This window comes from Cavia porcellus, unplaced genomic scaffold (assembly GCF_034190915.1).
Source record: "Cavia porcellus strain 051 isolate PalLab524CR breed Dunkin Hartley unplaced genomic scaffold, mCavPor4.1 scaffold_25, whole genome shotgun sequence".
In the NCBI taxonomy this organism is placed as follows: domain Eukaryota; kingdom Metazoa; phylum Chordata; class Mammalia; order Rodentia; family Caviidae; genus Cavia; species Cavia porcellus.
Genome location: NW_026947508.1, coordinates 1,648,076 through 1,663,137, shown reverse-complemented (window position 1 = coordinate 1,663,137; position 15,062 = coordinate 1,648,076). Strand labels below are relative to the sequence as shown.

At 63.4% G+C, this 15,062-nt stretch overlaps 1 protein-coding gene across 7 annotated transcripts in view; it reads left to right on the top strand.

Moving 5' to 3' along the window:
• The window catches only part of Megf6 (multiple EGF like domains 6), a 69,029-nt gene extending 59,337 nt beyond the window's left edge, over window positions 1-9,692 (top strand). For 3 of the 7 annotated variants that reach the window (XM_063235344.1, XM_063235346.1, XM_063235350.1), the window contains 20 exons: window positions 999-1,124; window positions 1,557-1,688; window positions 1,777-1,905; window positions 1,986-2,117; window positions 2,499-2,852; window positions 3,012-3,140; window positions 3,525-3,653; window positions 3,738-3,866; window positions 4,242-4,370; window positions 4,543-4,671; window positions 4,756-4,887; window positions 5,010-5,138; window positions 5,454-5,582; window positions 6,364-6,492; window positions 6,583-6,711; window positions 7,052-7,180; window positions 7,261-7,389; window positions 7,908-8,036; window positions 8,930-8,977; window positions 9,164-9,692. In XM_063235344.1, coding sequence (XP_063091414.1) covers window positions 999-1,124; window positions 1,557-1,688; window positions 1,777-1,905; window positions 1,986-2,117; window positions 2,499-2,852; window positions 3,012-3,140; window positions 3,525-3,653; window positions 3,738-3,866; window positions 4,242-4,370; window positions 4,543-4,671; window positions 4,756-4,887; window positions 5,010-5,138; window positions 5,454-5,582; window positions 6,364-6,492; window positions 6,583-6,711; window positions 7,052-7,180; window positions 7,261-7,389; window positions 7,908-8,036; window positions 8,930-8,977; window positions 9,164-9,225 — 2,663 coding nt within the window. In that variant the 3' untranslated portion in view covers window positions 9,226-9,692. Of the gene's footprint in view, window positions 1-998; window positions 1,125-1,556; window positions 1,689-1,776; window positions 1,906-1,985; window positions 2,118-2,498; window positions 2,853-3,011; window positions 3,141-3,524; window positions 3,654-3,737; window positions 3,867-4,241; window positions 4,371-4,542; window positions 4,672-4,755; window positions 4,888-5,009; window positions 5,139-5,453; window positions 5,583-6,363; window positions 6,493-6,582; window positions 6,712-6,998; window positions 7,181-7,260; window positions 7,390-7,907; window positions 8,037-8,929; window positions 8,978-9,163 lie in introns of those variants that run through there. The other 4 variants (XM_063235345.1, XM_063235348.1, XM_063235347.1 and 1 more) reach the window with 3 other exon arrangements.
• Window positions 9,693-15,062: the final 5,370 nt, after the last annotated feature.

Genomic DNA, 15,062 nt, shown 5'->3' with positions numbered 1-15,062 from the left:
TTAGGTCTGGGTGCTGGCCCCAATTATCTGGGGGGAGCCTGAGGCCGGTGGACTGCCTCATTCCTGCACAGAGGCTCCTTTCCTGCTCCAGGCTGTGCCGATGCCCAGATGTCGTGTGTGCGTTCTTGTGAGTGTGCGTACGTGTGTGCGTGCAGGTGTTATGTGTGCAGGCCTACAAGCTGCACATGAGGGCACCCATGTGGTATCCCCTGTGAGAGCCTGGAGCTCAGCCCTGTGCTGGGCTCACTTTGTCACAGCAGCAGGCAGGGCCACAGGGGCTGTGCCATGCAGGCTAGGTGGGCTCCTTCTTCCTGGCTGCCCTGCCCCAGCCTCAGGCTCTGTGGTCCTGGAGCAGAAGCCAGTTGAGTCCTGAGGGTGAATTGGGCACAGACAGCGTGAAGCAGGCTCTGTCACGGCCCCGTGGGCTGCTCAGCCCAGACACCTTCTGAGGCCCTACTGGGGACCTGGGTGCCAGGCCAGTCATGCCCAGGACCCAAGGACTTGGGATGCTGCTCCCCCAGTGTCAGGGAGCTGCTGGAAAGGTGGTCTCCAAGGCCTGGAGTCCACGCTCTGCCTGCAAAGGGCGCAGCTCCCAGGCGTAGGCTGGATGCAGACCCTTTCCCAGCCCTTATGGCAGAGCCCTGGAGGGCTCCTGTTGATGGGCAGCATAATGGACCTGGACCTGTGCCCCCTGCTTGAGGGACACAGGCCTAACCCACGAGGTCCTTGTGGAAGACCAGATGGGGCCCAGGGATGCAGGGAGCTCTCCAGGGTGCTGGACTGGATGGCCCTTGCACCTCGCTCTGCCTCTCACAGCTGTCTCCCCGCCCTCCGATGTCCTGGTGGCCTGCCCAGGTCCCTGGGTGGTTCCTTCTGGAGCTGGAGCAGTGCCTGGGCCTGGAGTGTGACTGCCAGGATCCCGGGGGGAGGTTCCCGGGCAGGGCGGGGCCCCACGAGTTGGAGGAGGGGCAGCTGAGGCCCCTCCTGCTTCCTTGCAGAGTGCCCAGCGGGGACATTTGGTGTGAACTGCTCAGGGTCCTGCTCCTGTGGGGGAGCCCCCTGCCACTGGGTCACAGGGCAGTGCCTGTGCCCACCAGGGAAGACAGGGGAGGACTGCGGGGAAGGTGAGTGGCGTCAGGACCTCTCACGAGCCCTCCCCTTTGGCCACAGGGCTCCAGGTGGGGCTGCCTGGGGCTGTTTGGGTGCTAAAGCCTGGGCCACATTTGGGGGCCCCTGGCCCTGGCCCTGCACATTCCAGGCCTTTCTGTAACAGCTTTGAGAACTCATGCCTGACCAGAGCCGGGCACAGGAGGAACATCCTGCTGGACACCTCCTGGGCACCCCACTTCCTGCATGGGGTCCTCTTGGAGCCATTCCTGGGGCTGGGGCTTCTCTCCTGTGGGTCCCGCAGCCCCACGGGGACCCTGGGCAGCATGATGGGAATCTCAGGCCCCCCAGGTGTGGCACAAGGGGGCTTGGCACTGTGCCAGATGTGTGATCGTGGATGGGTACGCCCGCCCAGCCAGCATGGAAGACTGACTGGCTTGGGGCGCTAGACTGTCCCGAGGGCCACTGGGGGCTGGGCTGCCAGGAGATCTGCCGTCCATGTGAACACGGTGGCCGCTGCGAGCCCGAGACGGGAGCCTGCCTGTGCCTTCCTGGCTTCATTGGCAGCCGCTGCCAGGACGGTGAGTGCAGCCGAGATCTGGCCTCGCCTGTGGCTCGGGGCCAGTGGGCCGTGCTGGGCTGCCACATTCACCCTCTCCACCCCCGCAGCTTGCCCAGCAGGCTGGTTTGGGCCTGGCTGCCAGATGAGGTGCTCTTGTGCCAATGATGGGCACTGCCACCCAGCCACTGGACACTGCAGCTGTGCCCCTGGGTGGACCGGCCTCAGCTGCCAGAGAGGTACAGGGCCCTCCTGGCCTCGCCCGAGTTGCCCCTGCACTGCCGCCTGGGCTCCACAGCACCGCCTGGCTCTGTTGCAGCCTGTGACAGCGGGCACTGGGGGCCCGACTGCAGCCACCCCTGCAACTGTAGCGCTGGCCGCGGGAGCTGTGATGCCGCCAGCGGGCGGTGCCTGTGCGAGGCTGGCTACATGGGCCCTCAGTGTGAGCAGGGTGAGTCCCACACTCCCTCAGGGTATGGGCCGTGCGGGTACCTGTCTTGGTGGTGTTTACATGTAACCCGTTACACAACACACACCTGCCTTCTTGTGCTCCCTCGAGCATGCCCAGGGCCCACCCAGGGAAGCAGCTGAGGGGCAGGGCCTGTCCCACCAAACTGGGCCCTGGGTGGGGAGGAGGTGGCCCTTGGACTGTGTGTGTCCCCCAAGGGAGGGTTGAGGGTCCAGGGCAATCCCAGTTCCTAAAGGTGACATCTGGGGCTCTGAGGCCCTGCAGCCGGGGTCTGTGGGCAAGGAGGGGCTCTTTGTGAGCTGGGCCCTGCTCCCTGGTCACACTCCAGCCCCTGGCTGATGGGGCCCGGACCTTGGGTCTCAGAGTGTCCCCAGGGCTACTTTGGGCCAAGCTGTGGGCAGCGGTGCCGGTGCGAGCATGGGGCAGCCTGTGACCACATCAGCGGGGCCTGTACCTGCCCGCCCGGCTGGAGGGGCACCTTCTGTGAGCGCAGTAAGTGGCCAAGGGCCAAGGGTGGGTCAGGGCCAAGATGCAGGCGGGTCCCCCAGCCGGGTCCTGCTCCCTGCCACACCTCACCCCACCCTGCAGCCTGCCCGGCCGGCTTCTTTGGCGTGGATTGCCACAGTGCCTGTGACTGCTCTGCTGGGGCCACCTGTGACACTGTGACCGGCTCCTGCGTCTGCCCAGCTGGCCGCCAGGGCCCCCGCTGTGCTCAGAGTGCGTGAGGGCCGAGATCTCCATGACACACACCTGAGGCCTGTCCTGGGTGGCCCAGGCCAGAGGGAGGAGAGAGTGGGTCCCAGCTGCCAGACACCACCTGCTGCCGCTCCTTCTGGAGCCCTCCTGCTTCAGCCTCTGACCACGCCTCCCTTTCAGCCTGCCCAGCCCTCACCTACGGCCTCAACTGCAGCCAGGCCTGTACCTGCTCCAACGGGGCCTCCTGCGACCCTGTCCACGGGCAGTGCCACTGTGCACCAGGCTGGATGGGGCCAGCCTGTCTGCAGGGTAGGCCCGCCTTTTACCTGGCCCCTGCACAGTCGCCTGAGGGAACATGAGTGCCGCAGAATGCAGGAGGTGGGGCTGAGGATTTAGCTCAGCGGCATAAGCGCCTGCCTTGCAAGCAGGCAGTCCTGAGTTTGATCCCCAGTACTGATAAAAAAAAAAAAAAAAAAAAAAGAATGCAGACTGCAGGAGGTGCTGGTGCCCGGGGCAGGGTGCGGAGCCTGGGACCGAGGCCTGTGGCCTTCGTGGTTGGCAGGTCCAGGGTGGGCCGGGTCAGTCCCCACAGAGCAGCCCAAGGAGCTGGTGTTGGGCTCCACGGAGTGCTGAGCTGTAGGCTTCCTGGGGCGCTGGTGGCAGGATGTTGCAGGCTACTATCTCCCCGCCCAGCCTGCCCCGCCGGCCAGTATGGCCAGGACTGTCAGCACTCCTGCCTGTGCCGGAACGGAGGGAGCTGCGACCCTGTCACCGGCCGCTGCACCTGCCCGGAGGGCTGGACTGGGCTGGCCTGTGAGGATGGTGAGCGCTGGCAGCCAGGGTGGACGGGTCCCCGAGGGTCCCTGCCCCGAGAGGCCGGTGCTCACCCCCACCTTGTGTCTGCAGAGTGCCGCCCGGGACACTATGGGGCGGGCTGCCTGCTCAGCTGTAGGTGCCTCCACGGGGGCCTCTGTGACCGGCACACAGGCCACTGCCTGTGCCCAGCTGGCTGGACTGGAGACATGTGCCAGAGCCGTGAGTGAGGGGCCCGGGCCATCCTCCCTGTCAGGCAGGAGGTGGGGTCCCCAGGAGGGTCTGCACTGCTTTCTCTCTGCCTGGGGCAGAGCGGCCAGCAGTGTGTCAGGGAGGTGGACTTGGAGGGCCTGAGGTCCTCACCCACCAGCCGGCCCCAAGCCCGTTCAGAGTCCAGACCAGGGACGTCAGGTCAGGGTGGACAGTGTCCCCAGCCCCAGTCCCCAAGCCTCCTGCTGCCTCCCCTTCCCTGGGACCCCAGCCCCACTCGAGGCGGTCCAGGCAGTCAGGCACAGACCCCCACCCCCGCCCCTGTGCCATGGTCAGGGCCTGGGGCCCTAGGGTGCAGCCCTCCTCTCCATCTTGTCCCTCTGGCAGCTTGTGCCCCGGGCACGTTTGGGCCTCGCTGTGAAGAGCACTGCACCTGCCGGCAGGGAGCCACATGCCACCACGTCACCGGTGCCTGCCTCTGTCCCCCAGGATGGAGGGGCTCACAGTGTGAGGAGGGTGAGAGCAGCCCCGAGGGCCAGCCCAGGACAGCTACCCAGGCTGGAGGGGCAGATCCTGCTCACGCAGGGCTTGGGCCGCTCTGTCCCTGGGTCCTGAGTGCTCTCCCAGGGGGCATCCCAACCCACGCCCCCGGCACCTTCATGCATGGCTGTGGTTCTTGTCCCCACAGCCTGCCAGCGTGGCTGGTTTGGAGACGCTTGTGCCCAGCGCTGCCGCTGCCCGCCAGGGAACCCGTGTCACCATGTCACCGGGGAATGCCGGTGTCCGAGTGGCCTCAAGGGGCCTGGCTGTGAGCAGGGTAGGTGTGAGGCCCGCCAGGGAGGCTCGGGGTGGGCTGCCTGTCCCTGAGGCCGGCCAGCTCTGACCACCCTGCCCATTCTAGCCTGTCCTCCTGGCACCTTCGGAGAGAGCTGTGGGCAGCTGTGCCGGTGTCCAGGCCACAACTGGGTCTGTCACCCAGCCACAGGAGCCTGCACGTGTGTCGCCGGCTACCACGGCCCCAGCTGCCAGCAGCGTGAGTGCCGCCCTGGCCCTGGGAATGGTCTTCCCTCCCAGGCCCCTGCAAACCCACTGGTGTAAGGGGTGCTGGGGACAGTCTCTGGCCCCACTGTTGGCAGAGTGGCCCTCTTCCCACAGGATGCCCCTCTGGGCGCTACGGGCCAGGCTGTGAGCAGCTGTGTGGGTGCCTAAATGGGGGCTCCTGCGACGGGGTCACAGGGGCCTGCCACTGTCCTGCAGGCTTCCTCGGGGCTGACTGCAGCCTCTGTGAGTGACTCCTCTTTCTGCCCTGCTCCCCGCTTCCTGGCCCTCTGTCGCCCCTTGTTGGGCCTGGCTCCAGAGAGGACATGCTCCAGGGTGTCAGCCTGATTGTGTCCCTGTGTTGTGCCTACCTTGTCCCTAGATGGGTCCACCTGGAACCTTTGTCCTGTGCCTGGGGGCTCCCCTGTCAGGGCCTACAGGGCATGGGTGGGTGCAGGGGATCAACACAGAGTGCAGGGAGACGGGAGTTGGGAGCTCCCCCTGCTGGGGCAGACAAGGTCCCCTGCCCCTGCCCTGTCCCATCCTGTCCCCTCCCCACAGCCTGTCCACAGGGCCGCTTCGGCCCCGACTGTGCCCACCTGTGCAGGTGTGGACAGGGCGCGACCTGTGACTCTGTGACTGGCACTTGCGCCTGCCCCCCCGGGAGGACCGGTGTCCACTGCGAGCATGGTGAGTGGCTTCCAGGGACAGGCGGGGCACCTGACTGACGTCCTTCAGCTGTTCCCAGGTGGCATCTTCACACTGCGACCACCGTGGGTTCCCCAGAGGACACTGGACAAAGAGGCGGCTCCAGGGTGGTGAATTGCACCGTCCTGCAGGGCAGAGAGATTGGTCCCTGCTGCCCACCCCACGTTTGCCCAGGGCCCTGTCCCAGGGTACCCAGGGGAGGTGGCGTCTTCTGTCTGAGGATGGAGTCAGGCGGAGGGGCAGGGGCACAGGCTGTGCAGGGAAACCAGGGGGCGCAGGAGCAGGGGTTATGGCTTGGGCCACAGTGACCGTCTGGTCCCCAGGCTGTGTCAGCAGCCCATGGCCCAGCACCTCACTCTCTGCCCCACCATCCTCTGAGGACTGGCACCTTCACCCCAAGTGCATGCCAGGGCCCCTGAGGGCCTACATAGCTGCAGCCACGGTCAAGTGTGGCTTAGCTTGGTACCATTTCTAGGGAGGACAGTGGCCCCTCAGGTGGGGGCGTCAGGTCACGGCAGGACCACCAAGAGCCACATCCAGATCCACAGCGGCTCACACTGCTTCTCAGGCCAGACATGTGCCCTGGCTGTGCAGGGCGCCACCAGCCCCAGGCAGCTCCTGAGCCCTCTCCATGGCCGGGTTGTTGCCAGGGCCTCTGGGATACTCAGGCAGCATCTGCTGGATGGAATCTGTGTTTGTGGGGCACCCCGAGGGTGCCCAGCCCTGGCCACAGCCCTGAGCATCGCCCGCCTTCCACCCATAGGCTGTGCCCCGGGCTGGTTTGGCTCAGGTTGTGAGCGCCAGTGCACCTGCAGGAACGGAGGCCTGTGCCACGCCGCCACCGGCAGCTGCTCCTGCGGCTTGGGCTGGATGGGGCCACACTGCGAGCAGGGTGAGTGACCACAGCATCCTTGTGTGCTGGACAGGATGGGGGCCTGGGTCTACGCAGTGCCAAGGGTCCACCCTTCCCTGTGCACCCCAGCCTGTCCGCAGGGGCACTACGGGGCCGCCTGCCGCCTGGCCTGCTCCTGTCACAACAATGGCACCTGCGAGCCCACAACAGGCACCTGCCGCTGTGGCCCTGGCTTCTACGGCCCGGCCTGTGAGCACTGTGAGTTGAGAGCTATGCTCTGTCCCCCGCGGGCCCCGACTTCACCACAGCCAAGGTCACTTTCCTGGCGCTGCCTCAGGGAGGTTCCTCAAGGAGGGATGACCAGAGCCCCGAATGTGGGGTCACACAGCAAACCAGGAGAGCCTGGCTGTCGCATAATAGGGTGTTCCCTCCTCTTCTGGGGGCCCCACAGGATGCTGGAGCTGTGACGGGGTACAAGGGGGGGGGCACAAGGGGCTTCTCCCGACCTCCCAGTTACCATCCTGTGCTCGTCCTGGGGAAACTAGAGGGTCCCGCTGCGTGCTGCCCTTGGACGCTCTGACCAGGGTCCCCCCACCAGCCTGTCCCCCCGGCTTCCACGGCATGGGCTGCAAGCAGGCCTGTGAGTGCCAACAGGGCGCCCCCTGCGACCCCGTGAGCGGCCAGTGCCTGTGCCCCACCGGCTTCCAGGGCCAGCTCTGCGAGGAGGGTGAGTGCTCCACACTGTCCCTGCGGGCCCCTGCGGCCTGGTGCAGGACAGGAGGGGACACTGAGCCCACTCCCCACCAGGGTGTGAGCCGGGCTCCTTCGGCGAGGGCTGCCGCCAGCGCTGTGACTGTGGTGACGGGGTGCCCTGCGACCCCATCAGTGGCCTCTGCCTCTGCCCGCCGGGGCGTTCGGGAGCCACGTGTGAGCTGAGTGAGTGTCACATCCCACAGGGAGGGTGCTCCCCAGTGGGGACAGATGTCGGCTGTGTGGGTTTGTGTCCCCCCATGCTGGACACTGTCTCCGTGTCCTCTGTGTCCTGGCCTGTGCTCCATGGGGTCCAGGGGCCCTTTGGGGGCTAGGGCTGTGGTTACAGAGATGCCCCAGATGAGAGAACAGAGGTTACCACTCTGCTGCCATGCACGGGACGTTGCAAGCACCGGGCCTCCAGCCTTCAGAGGGCTGCACCCTGTGGCTCCCAGGCCCGTCAAGCGTCGGGGGTAGCAGCTGAGGACCCCAGGCCTTCTGTCCAGCAGGCACGGGCAGCCTCCAGCAGCCACTTGGGATGCGGGCCAGGGCTGCTGCTCCTCTAACAGGGGCTCCTGGCGTTGAAGCTGCACTCAGCTCCCTGGATGCCCACATGGGGGCTGTTCCTGACTCTCCCCGTCTCTGCCTTGGACCCGGGCAGGCAGGGTGGTGCCCTGGTCTCACCCCCATCTCCCATCCTGCAGCCTGCAGAGGGAGCCACTTCGGGCCCGGCTGTGCCCTGCGCTGTGACTGTGAGGGTGGGGCTGACTGTGACCCTGTCAGTGGGCAGTGCCACTGTGTGGACGGCTACATGGGGCCCACGTGCCGGGCAGGTGAGTCGGGTCTCTCATGGAGGGGCAGGAAGACACAGAGTCCCCTGAGGGCCCATCCATCACCCCAACACCCAGGCCAGCCAGAGCGAGCCCAGCCCTCCCTGCCCAGTACCCAGCATCTGCACACCTCCCTGGCGGGATGTGAACCTCATGGCAGCTTCACTGTTTGGCGGGGGCCCTGGTGCCACCGAAGCAAGGGCACACAGACGATGGCCCTGTGCCTACCTGCATGTGTGCCTGCTAGCCGGTTCACGTGAGTGTGCAGTGTGTGTGCTAGAGGATGTGCTCCAGATGTGCCCGTGTCTGCCAGAGCCAGGTGGTGGCTCCGAGCCCCGGGGTGCTGTGGAACAAGCCCTCCAACTTCAGTGGAGCCCCAGCTGCCCACCCCGCTCCGGCCAGTGCAGTCCCTGGGGTTTCCTTGGGTCAGATCCCTGGCCGGGTGGAATGGAACAGGACAGAGGAGCAGCGCAGAGGTCCAGCCGGGTTGCCAGCTCGTGTGAGCTGGGTGCTGCCTGTGTGTGCGTTGGAGTCCCTCCAAGACACACCTGCTTGCAAACCGTTAAGAGCAGGCAGAGCCGGGCGGGACCTGGGCAAGCCGCCCAGCGGGCTGGCCAGAGAATGTGCCCACAGCGGCACCCAGTGGTCAGGTGTGGTAGCGCATGCTAGGGCAGGGAGGAAGCCGCTATTGCGAGCACTCTGAGACTGGGCCAGTGGGGCCTGGGGGGGGGGGGTGTTCAGAGGCCTGAGCCCCACCCCGTCCAGCCCCAAAGCCCCGCCTCCTAGCTGGGAACTCATTTGGGGGAGGGCATAGGAGTGACATGAGGGGAGAATCCTTGCGGGCCTGAGTGGGGTCGGGACTTGCTCCCAATACGCATTGCTGTGTTCCCCTGCAGGTGGGGGCCCCCAGGTGTCTGAGAGCTTGTCACCAACCCAGGGCAAAGGTAAGGGGTTGGCGAATGCCCTTGGGGCTTGCTGGGAGGGCTAGGTAAAGGAGGATTCTCCACAGTGCTGGGTTTCCTGCTGCCCTGGGCCTCCGACATGGAGCTGGACATGTGAGGGAGGGCACCACAGGGTTTGATGCCATACAGGGCAGTTGTCACCAGCTGACCCTCCTCTCCTGGGCCCAGGGACGCAACCAGCCTCCAGCACCACAGTACCCAGGCTCAGCAGCAGGGCCGCCAAGCACTAGCTCAGGAGCTCCTGAGGGGGACCCAGGCCTGCAGTGACAACTGAGGACACACGTGAACCTGAACTGGCCCAGCCCTCTCTGGAGCGATGTGGACAGCCATGGGCCCTGTGGATGGCTGCATGGCCTCTCAGGCTGCCAGGGCCCTGTTGCCAGCTGGAGCGGGGCAGTAGCCTGGGTGCCATCGGCTGTGCTGAGGAAGCCCCATCCTGCCCAGCACTGGACCGGGACCCTGGTGGGGTGGGGTGGGGCAGGTCCTCCTGGTGCTAGGCCTGGACTGCTGCAGCTGGCTGCCTGTCCAGCTGGAAGCGAGCCCGGCCATATTTATCTAAATGTATTTATGGGCAGTGCTGAAGCAGCCCAGGCAGCTGGAAACGGCCCTTCGGCAGAAGCTGGACTCAGGTGGACCCAGGTCTCATGGGGGGCTCAGGGTCGGTGTGATGCCAACAGTTAAAGGAGCAGGCAGCTTCCTTGTGGCCGTGTCTGTGCTGTTCACATGGACTCTGTGGGGTTTTCCCCAGCCAGCAGGCGTAGGGGCTCTGGGACAGGAATATGCCCCCAACCAGGGAGACCGAAGCAGGTGCTGTGGTGGCACTGGCCTCTCCTGGTCTCCGGGGCCATACAGGGTGAAGTGGAGGCTGCCCTGGTGCAGGCAGGTGGATCCGCAGAGCACAGTCAGCTGAGACACCCCAGACCCAGAAGGTGGCTGGTGCTGGAGCCCGTAGGCATGGAGCATGGCCTGGAGGAGGGTGGCAGGCGGGTGCTGGGGCCCAGCATCACAGGGGTGAGAACAGCCAGGCCCGGAGGCCATGGAGCTATTGGAGTGCAGTGTGTAGGCGTGTTTTGGGATGGCGGGGTGCCTGCTGGAGAGTGCGGACCCTAGGGACCCTGCCTCCACCTGCCACCACGAGGAGGTGCCCCTGGGCTCTGGGCTGTTGTCCTACTCCAACAGCAGCCAAGATGGTGGGTGCCCAGGGGCACAGGATCCTGCAGGGCAAAGGAAGGAAGGTGCCAGGAAGGTTCCCGGCCACCCTGCACAGACACAGGGTGCCCACAGTAGTGGAAGCCAAATCGGTGGACCCTGCACTGAGCCTTCTAAGGAAGCAGAGGGCCAGGGATGACTGAGGGTCTTGTGACACAGGAGCAGGATGCCGGAGTGCGAATGGGGTTACCCGTGGGTGGGTGGAGCAGCCAGGAGCTAGTGCTGCCAGCTCGGGCTCGGGGCTCAGGCTCAAGACTCCACAGGGAGAGCACAGAGAAAGGCTGAGAGATACGGACAGGGAAGTGTTAGCGTCCACCTCGTTAGTCCAGCGGAGACGCCACTGATGGGCAGCGGCCAGCAGGATCTCAGCTCCAAGGGCAAAGTGAAACAAAACCCTTGGAGTCTAACACAGGGCAGGTGCCGCCTGCTTGACAGCCGAGTTCGGTCCTGCGACTTGGCTGTTAGGAATCGGTGCCTGCAGTGTGTCCCTCACAATGTTTAGAAAAAAGAAACTGCAGCCTGGTGATTCTGCTTATGTTTGCACAATTCTTCCACGTGGAACTGTGACGTGTGACAGAAACAAGAGCCTCAGGAATGTGTTGTGCAGCGCAGTCAGCAAATGTCACAGTGCTGTATAAGCTGGGTCACTACCAAAAAGACACCAAGGCCTTAAACAAGGCGTGCACAGCTGTACCCAAAATAACAGGGTCAAAGTCTGCACAGTCATTAACAGGTCGGTCGTTAAACAAGGAATGTCTGTAATGCCAGCAGCAAAGAGGGGCTCTGGGGTACCCAGAGAAGAGGAGTGGGGCCAGGTTGATGGGAGACTTCTTTTTTTCGTATTTTGAGATGGGATCTCCCTATGTAGCCCAGGCTGGCCTTCAGTGGGCAGCTATCCTCCTGCCTCAGCCTCCCAAGTGCGAGTTTTTAGGTGCCTGGCTGATGGAAGACTTTAGAAAGCCAGGAAATTATGATGGCTTGGCCTCAAGATGTCCAAGAACTTTGAAACCTGAATTTTATGCCCAGCTCAACTGTTGCAATGCACATAAACACCAATGCATCAACCCAGGTCTCCTGGCCACCGGTGGCCTGGTCTGAAATTCTCCTGGGGAGCATTCCTCAGCCCGAAGGGTGAGGAGCCCACATTTCCCACACACCTTAGTAATTAAGGAAAAGACAGACTCCTGTTAACTTCAAGGGCACCCGGCCACAGCGCGGGGTGTGGACGGGCAGTGGCAGGCGGGAGGCACTGTGTGCAGAGATGCCGAGGTGGGCAGCGGTGCGGGAAGGCTGATGGCCAGCATGTGCAGACCGCAGGAGGGCGGGAAATGAGGCTGTAAAGCGTGCGGAGCAATGGCAGGAACCCTCCCGGAACCGATCCAGAACTCAGCCATCCGGGGCTGTGAAGCCCCAGCTAAAGGGCAGAAACAACCACTCGGAGGACAGCAGAGCCTGAGTGAGCAGCACCACAGCTGTCCGGAGAACACGCAGACCTGCCCTGCCCGGCGGGCTCAGAATTCACCCCGTCTGCTGGCTGTAACGGGTGGAAATAAGCCCGACAGCCCGGGGGTTCACATGCTTGTCACGAAAACCCGCAGGTTCAGTAAGCAATAGCAATGATCTGAGTAAACTTAAATACACGTGTGTGTGTATCTGTTTATACTATTTACATGCTCTACGCACACGTGTACTCATGTATATAGACTCAGCAAATGTTGAAATGTGAACTACATTTTTTTTTTTTTTTTTTTTTTGTGGCACTGGGATGCCTCGTATGTAGGAGGCAAGCTATACCCAGGTCCTGGGGCATTTGAGGAAACCAGAATTTCCTTCCTTAAAGACTAAGAAGCTTTGCAGACTGACGATACTTCAAACGTGAAGTGAGAAAAAACGGAGAATCAGCTGCAGTGCACTATTCAAAACAGACGCTATAAGCGACTACAGTGACTTTGGAAAGAGGAAAATGGATGAGCTGTGGGGAGGACAAGATGCCAGCAGTGGTGTAAGCAGATAAAGGAAAACATGCCAGAGGTGCTGCAGGAACTTGGGTTACGCAGCCACAGCCGGAGGGACAAATCCGGACCTGCCCCGGCACCAGGCACTTCCTGGCACGACTTGTCCACAGACCAAACGAGAGGAGCAGCTCGCGGGGCCTCTTGAAGCAGCTCTCAGACCTGCTGCAACAGAAAAGCCACACGGACCCCTTGCAAGCGTGCAGGAATCCGGGATGAAACAGGAGCTGCCGGGAGAGGAGACGCTGGGACACTGCATCTGCCTGACCTGGACAGGCGTCTGGACAGCGTGCCTGAGCTGGACAGCGTGCCCTGGAGGGTATCTGTGCGCGTGGGTGACCATGTCAGGAAACAGGAAGCATTTGCTGCAGTTCAGCACCTGCCTGGCTGGGTGCTCCGGCGACCCGGTGGAGGTCTGTCCCAGCCCTGCCACTGGAGTGGCCTCTCGGAGTGACCGCTGTGGCTCCTGCCGACGCTGCTGTTTTGGGGGCCCCATGTCTTGTACTGTGCCTCTTGCCCTTCCCCCTCAGGATGTGGGCACTGCATGGGACACCCTGGGACTGGACGTGGCTCGAGGACTGGAAGCCATCCGCACCATCAGGTCACCTCCCCACCCCGAGGAGGAGTTTGGTGGTGCTGGCCACACAGTTGGGAGGAACAAGCTGGCCTGCAGTGGAGCCGGCTGTGTGGGGGGATGGACGCCACTATTTCTGGAAATCTCACAAAGGCCAACAGGGTGCTGCAGGACGCACTCAGCCAGGCTGGTGGTAAAACCGTATAAATCACACATATCATAAAACCACTCTCTCCCCCGAAGCCCTAACCAGCTAGACAGCCTTTCAAGAGGCCTCTCCCTGGCCAGGAGGCCACACCCACCCAGAAATAGTCAGGCAAAGGGATTCCTGTCTTTCCACTCTCCTGAAGAGTTTTTATTTATATTTACTTATTTTTCTGAGGCAGGCTTTACTATGTAGTTCATTCTGGCCCTGAACTCACTTTGTAGCCCAGGCTGGCCTTGAACTTGCCATGATCCTCCTGCCTCAGCTTCCCTGGGGTTACAGGAACATGCTACCATGCCCCACCAAAGGAGGCCTAAACAAATTCAGACGGCAGGGGACGGATGTCATCTCCTCCTCCTTCCATATGGTGCATTTGTGGCCTGTTGGATCTGAGGCCACAGGTGGTGGGGCAGGGGGAGGGTTCCTGGCGTCTGAAACGTGTTGGTGTCAAGATCAGGAGCAGAGTCGCTCGAGGATGGGAGCAGAAATCACAGATCCCAAATGGCCAAGGGCAGGGCAGAGCCTTGCTGGGATCGGAGATCTGCAAGAGGAAGCTGTGGTGTGGAGCTTTGGTCCCATGTCGCCTAGGAGAGGCACGGGTGCGCCAGGACCCGGTGCAGCTGGAGCCCATGGCTCTTAGGGCATTGGCACCCCAAGCTCGGCCAGCAGTCTCCCCTCCTTCGTGTGGCCCCCACCTCCAGGGACACGTTGTTCAGTGGGTTTGCAGGGGTGGGGGCAGCGGGCTGAGGCCGGGGTCACGGATGCTGTGGTTGTGCGTTCTCTGTGCTGCCCCTAGTGGAGTGGCCTGCGTCCTGCAGCCCTGGCCCTGTGTCCCTGCCCCCACAGCCACACACTCAGGGGCTTGGCTTGGCTCACAGAGATGAAGGCCGCACTGCCCTGGCTGTGGGTCCCTCCCAGGGTGGCGGTGGGAAGGGCTCCCTGCAGCCCCTGTGCCCTACACCCCCCCCCCGGGCACCTCAGGGTCTGCTCCCACTCAGCTCCACCCCGGGGCATGGCCTTGCTGGCTTTGGTCAGTGCCATTAGAAGCCTCCACAGGACACTGCAAGCCACTGACCCTGGCTGCAAGTATAGTGAGTGCCTTTGGGCCTCAGTTTCCCCATCTGTAAGAGGAAGGTCCTTACCACCAAGAATCTGCCCCAGGGAACATAGCTGGACAGGAGGAGGGGTGGCGGACAGTCCCTGCTGAGATCTGTCCTGGCCACAGGGGCAGTGCCCCCAGACACGGGCCACAGCAGACAGATTGTGGTCGTAGGCATCTCTGGGAGAAGACACCATAGCCCACCCCCGCTGGGGCGGTGGGAGGGTCCAAGAGGGCCCAGCTGGGGACATTTCCCGTCTTGGACCATGGCGGTGACCCAGCACCCCGTGGTCTCCCCAGTGTCCTCCAGGGGTCTGCTGGATGGGCCCTGGGCTGTCCCCGCTCCATACTGCGTGTCCGTGGCCCTAGCTGAGGTTAAGGCTATGGCTCCCTTCACTGCTTGTAAACCAAATCGAGCCCCGAGTGAGGAGCTGGGTCAGGTCGTGGGGTTCCCAATGCCCCGAGCCCACTGTGCGGCATTCACTGCTGAGTGTGAAGTGGGGGCTCAGCCCCTGCTGGGGTCAGTCCCGACTGCCCCAGATGCTGGCCTTCCACACAGGGCTGGGAAGCAGGTGGCAACAGGATGGGTGGTCCACACCACACACACATCTCACACAGAGCCCTGCCAACCTGTCCTGGGAAGGGCAGGGATTGGTGTAGCTCACAGGGGCATCAGGGCCCCAAGTGTCCATCTGTGTGGAGTTTGGGTGCTGGGTCTGTCTCCAGCGACCCCCTTCCGGAGCATGCCTCTCCGAGTGCTGACCCTGCCCTCGCCCCCCAAAGATAGCTGCCGATCAGATCCCCGCTGAGGCTGCACCAGCCCCAGCCCTCATGCTGCCCAAGGCCATAGTGGCCCTGGGGGGGAGTGGCCCTCCTGGTGCAGAGCACCTACGTGACCTGGTCCCTGACCACCGCACCGCCTCCTGCGGTGGCTTATGCCTAGGGAGATGGCATAAGGCCCCAATTCC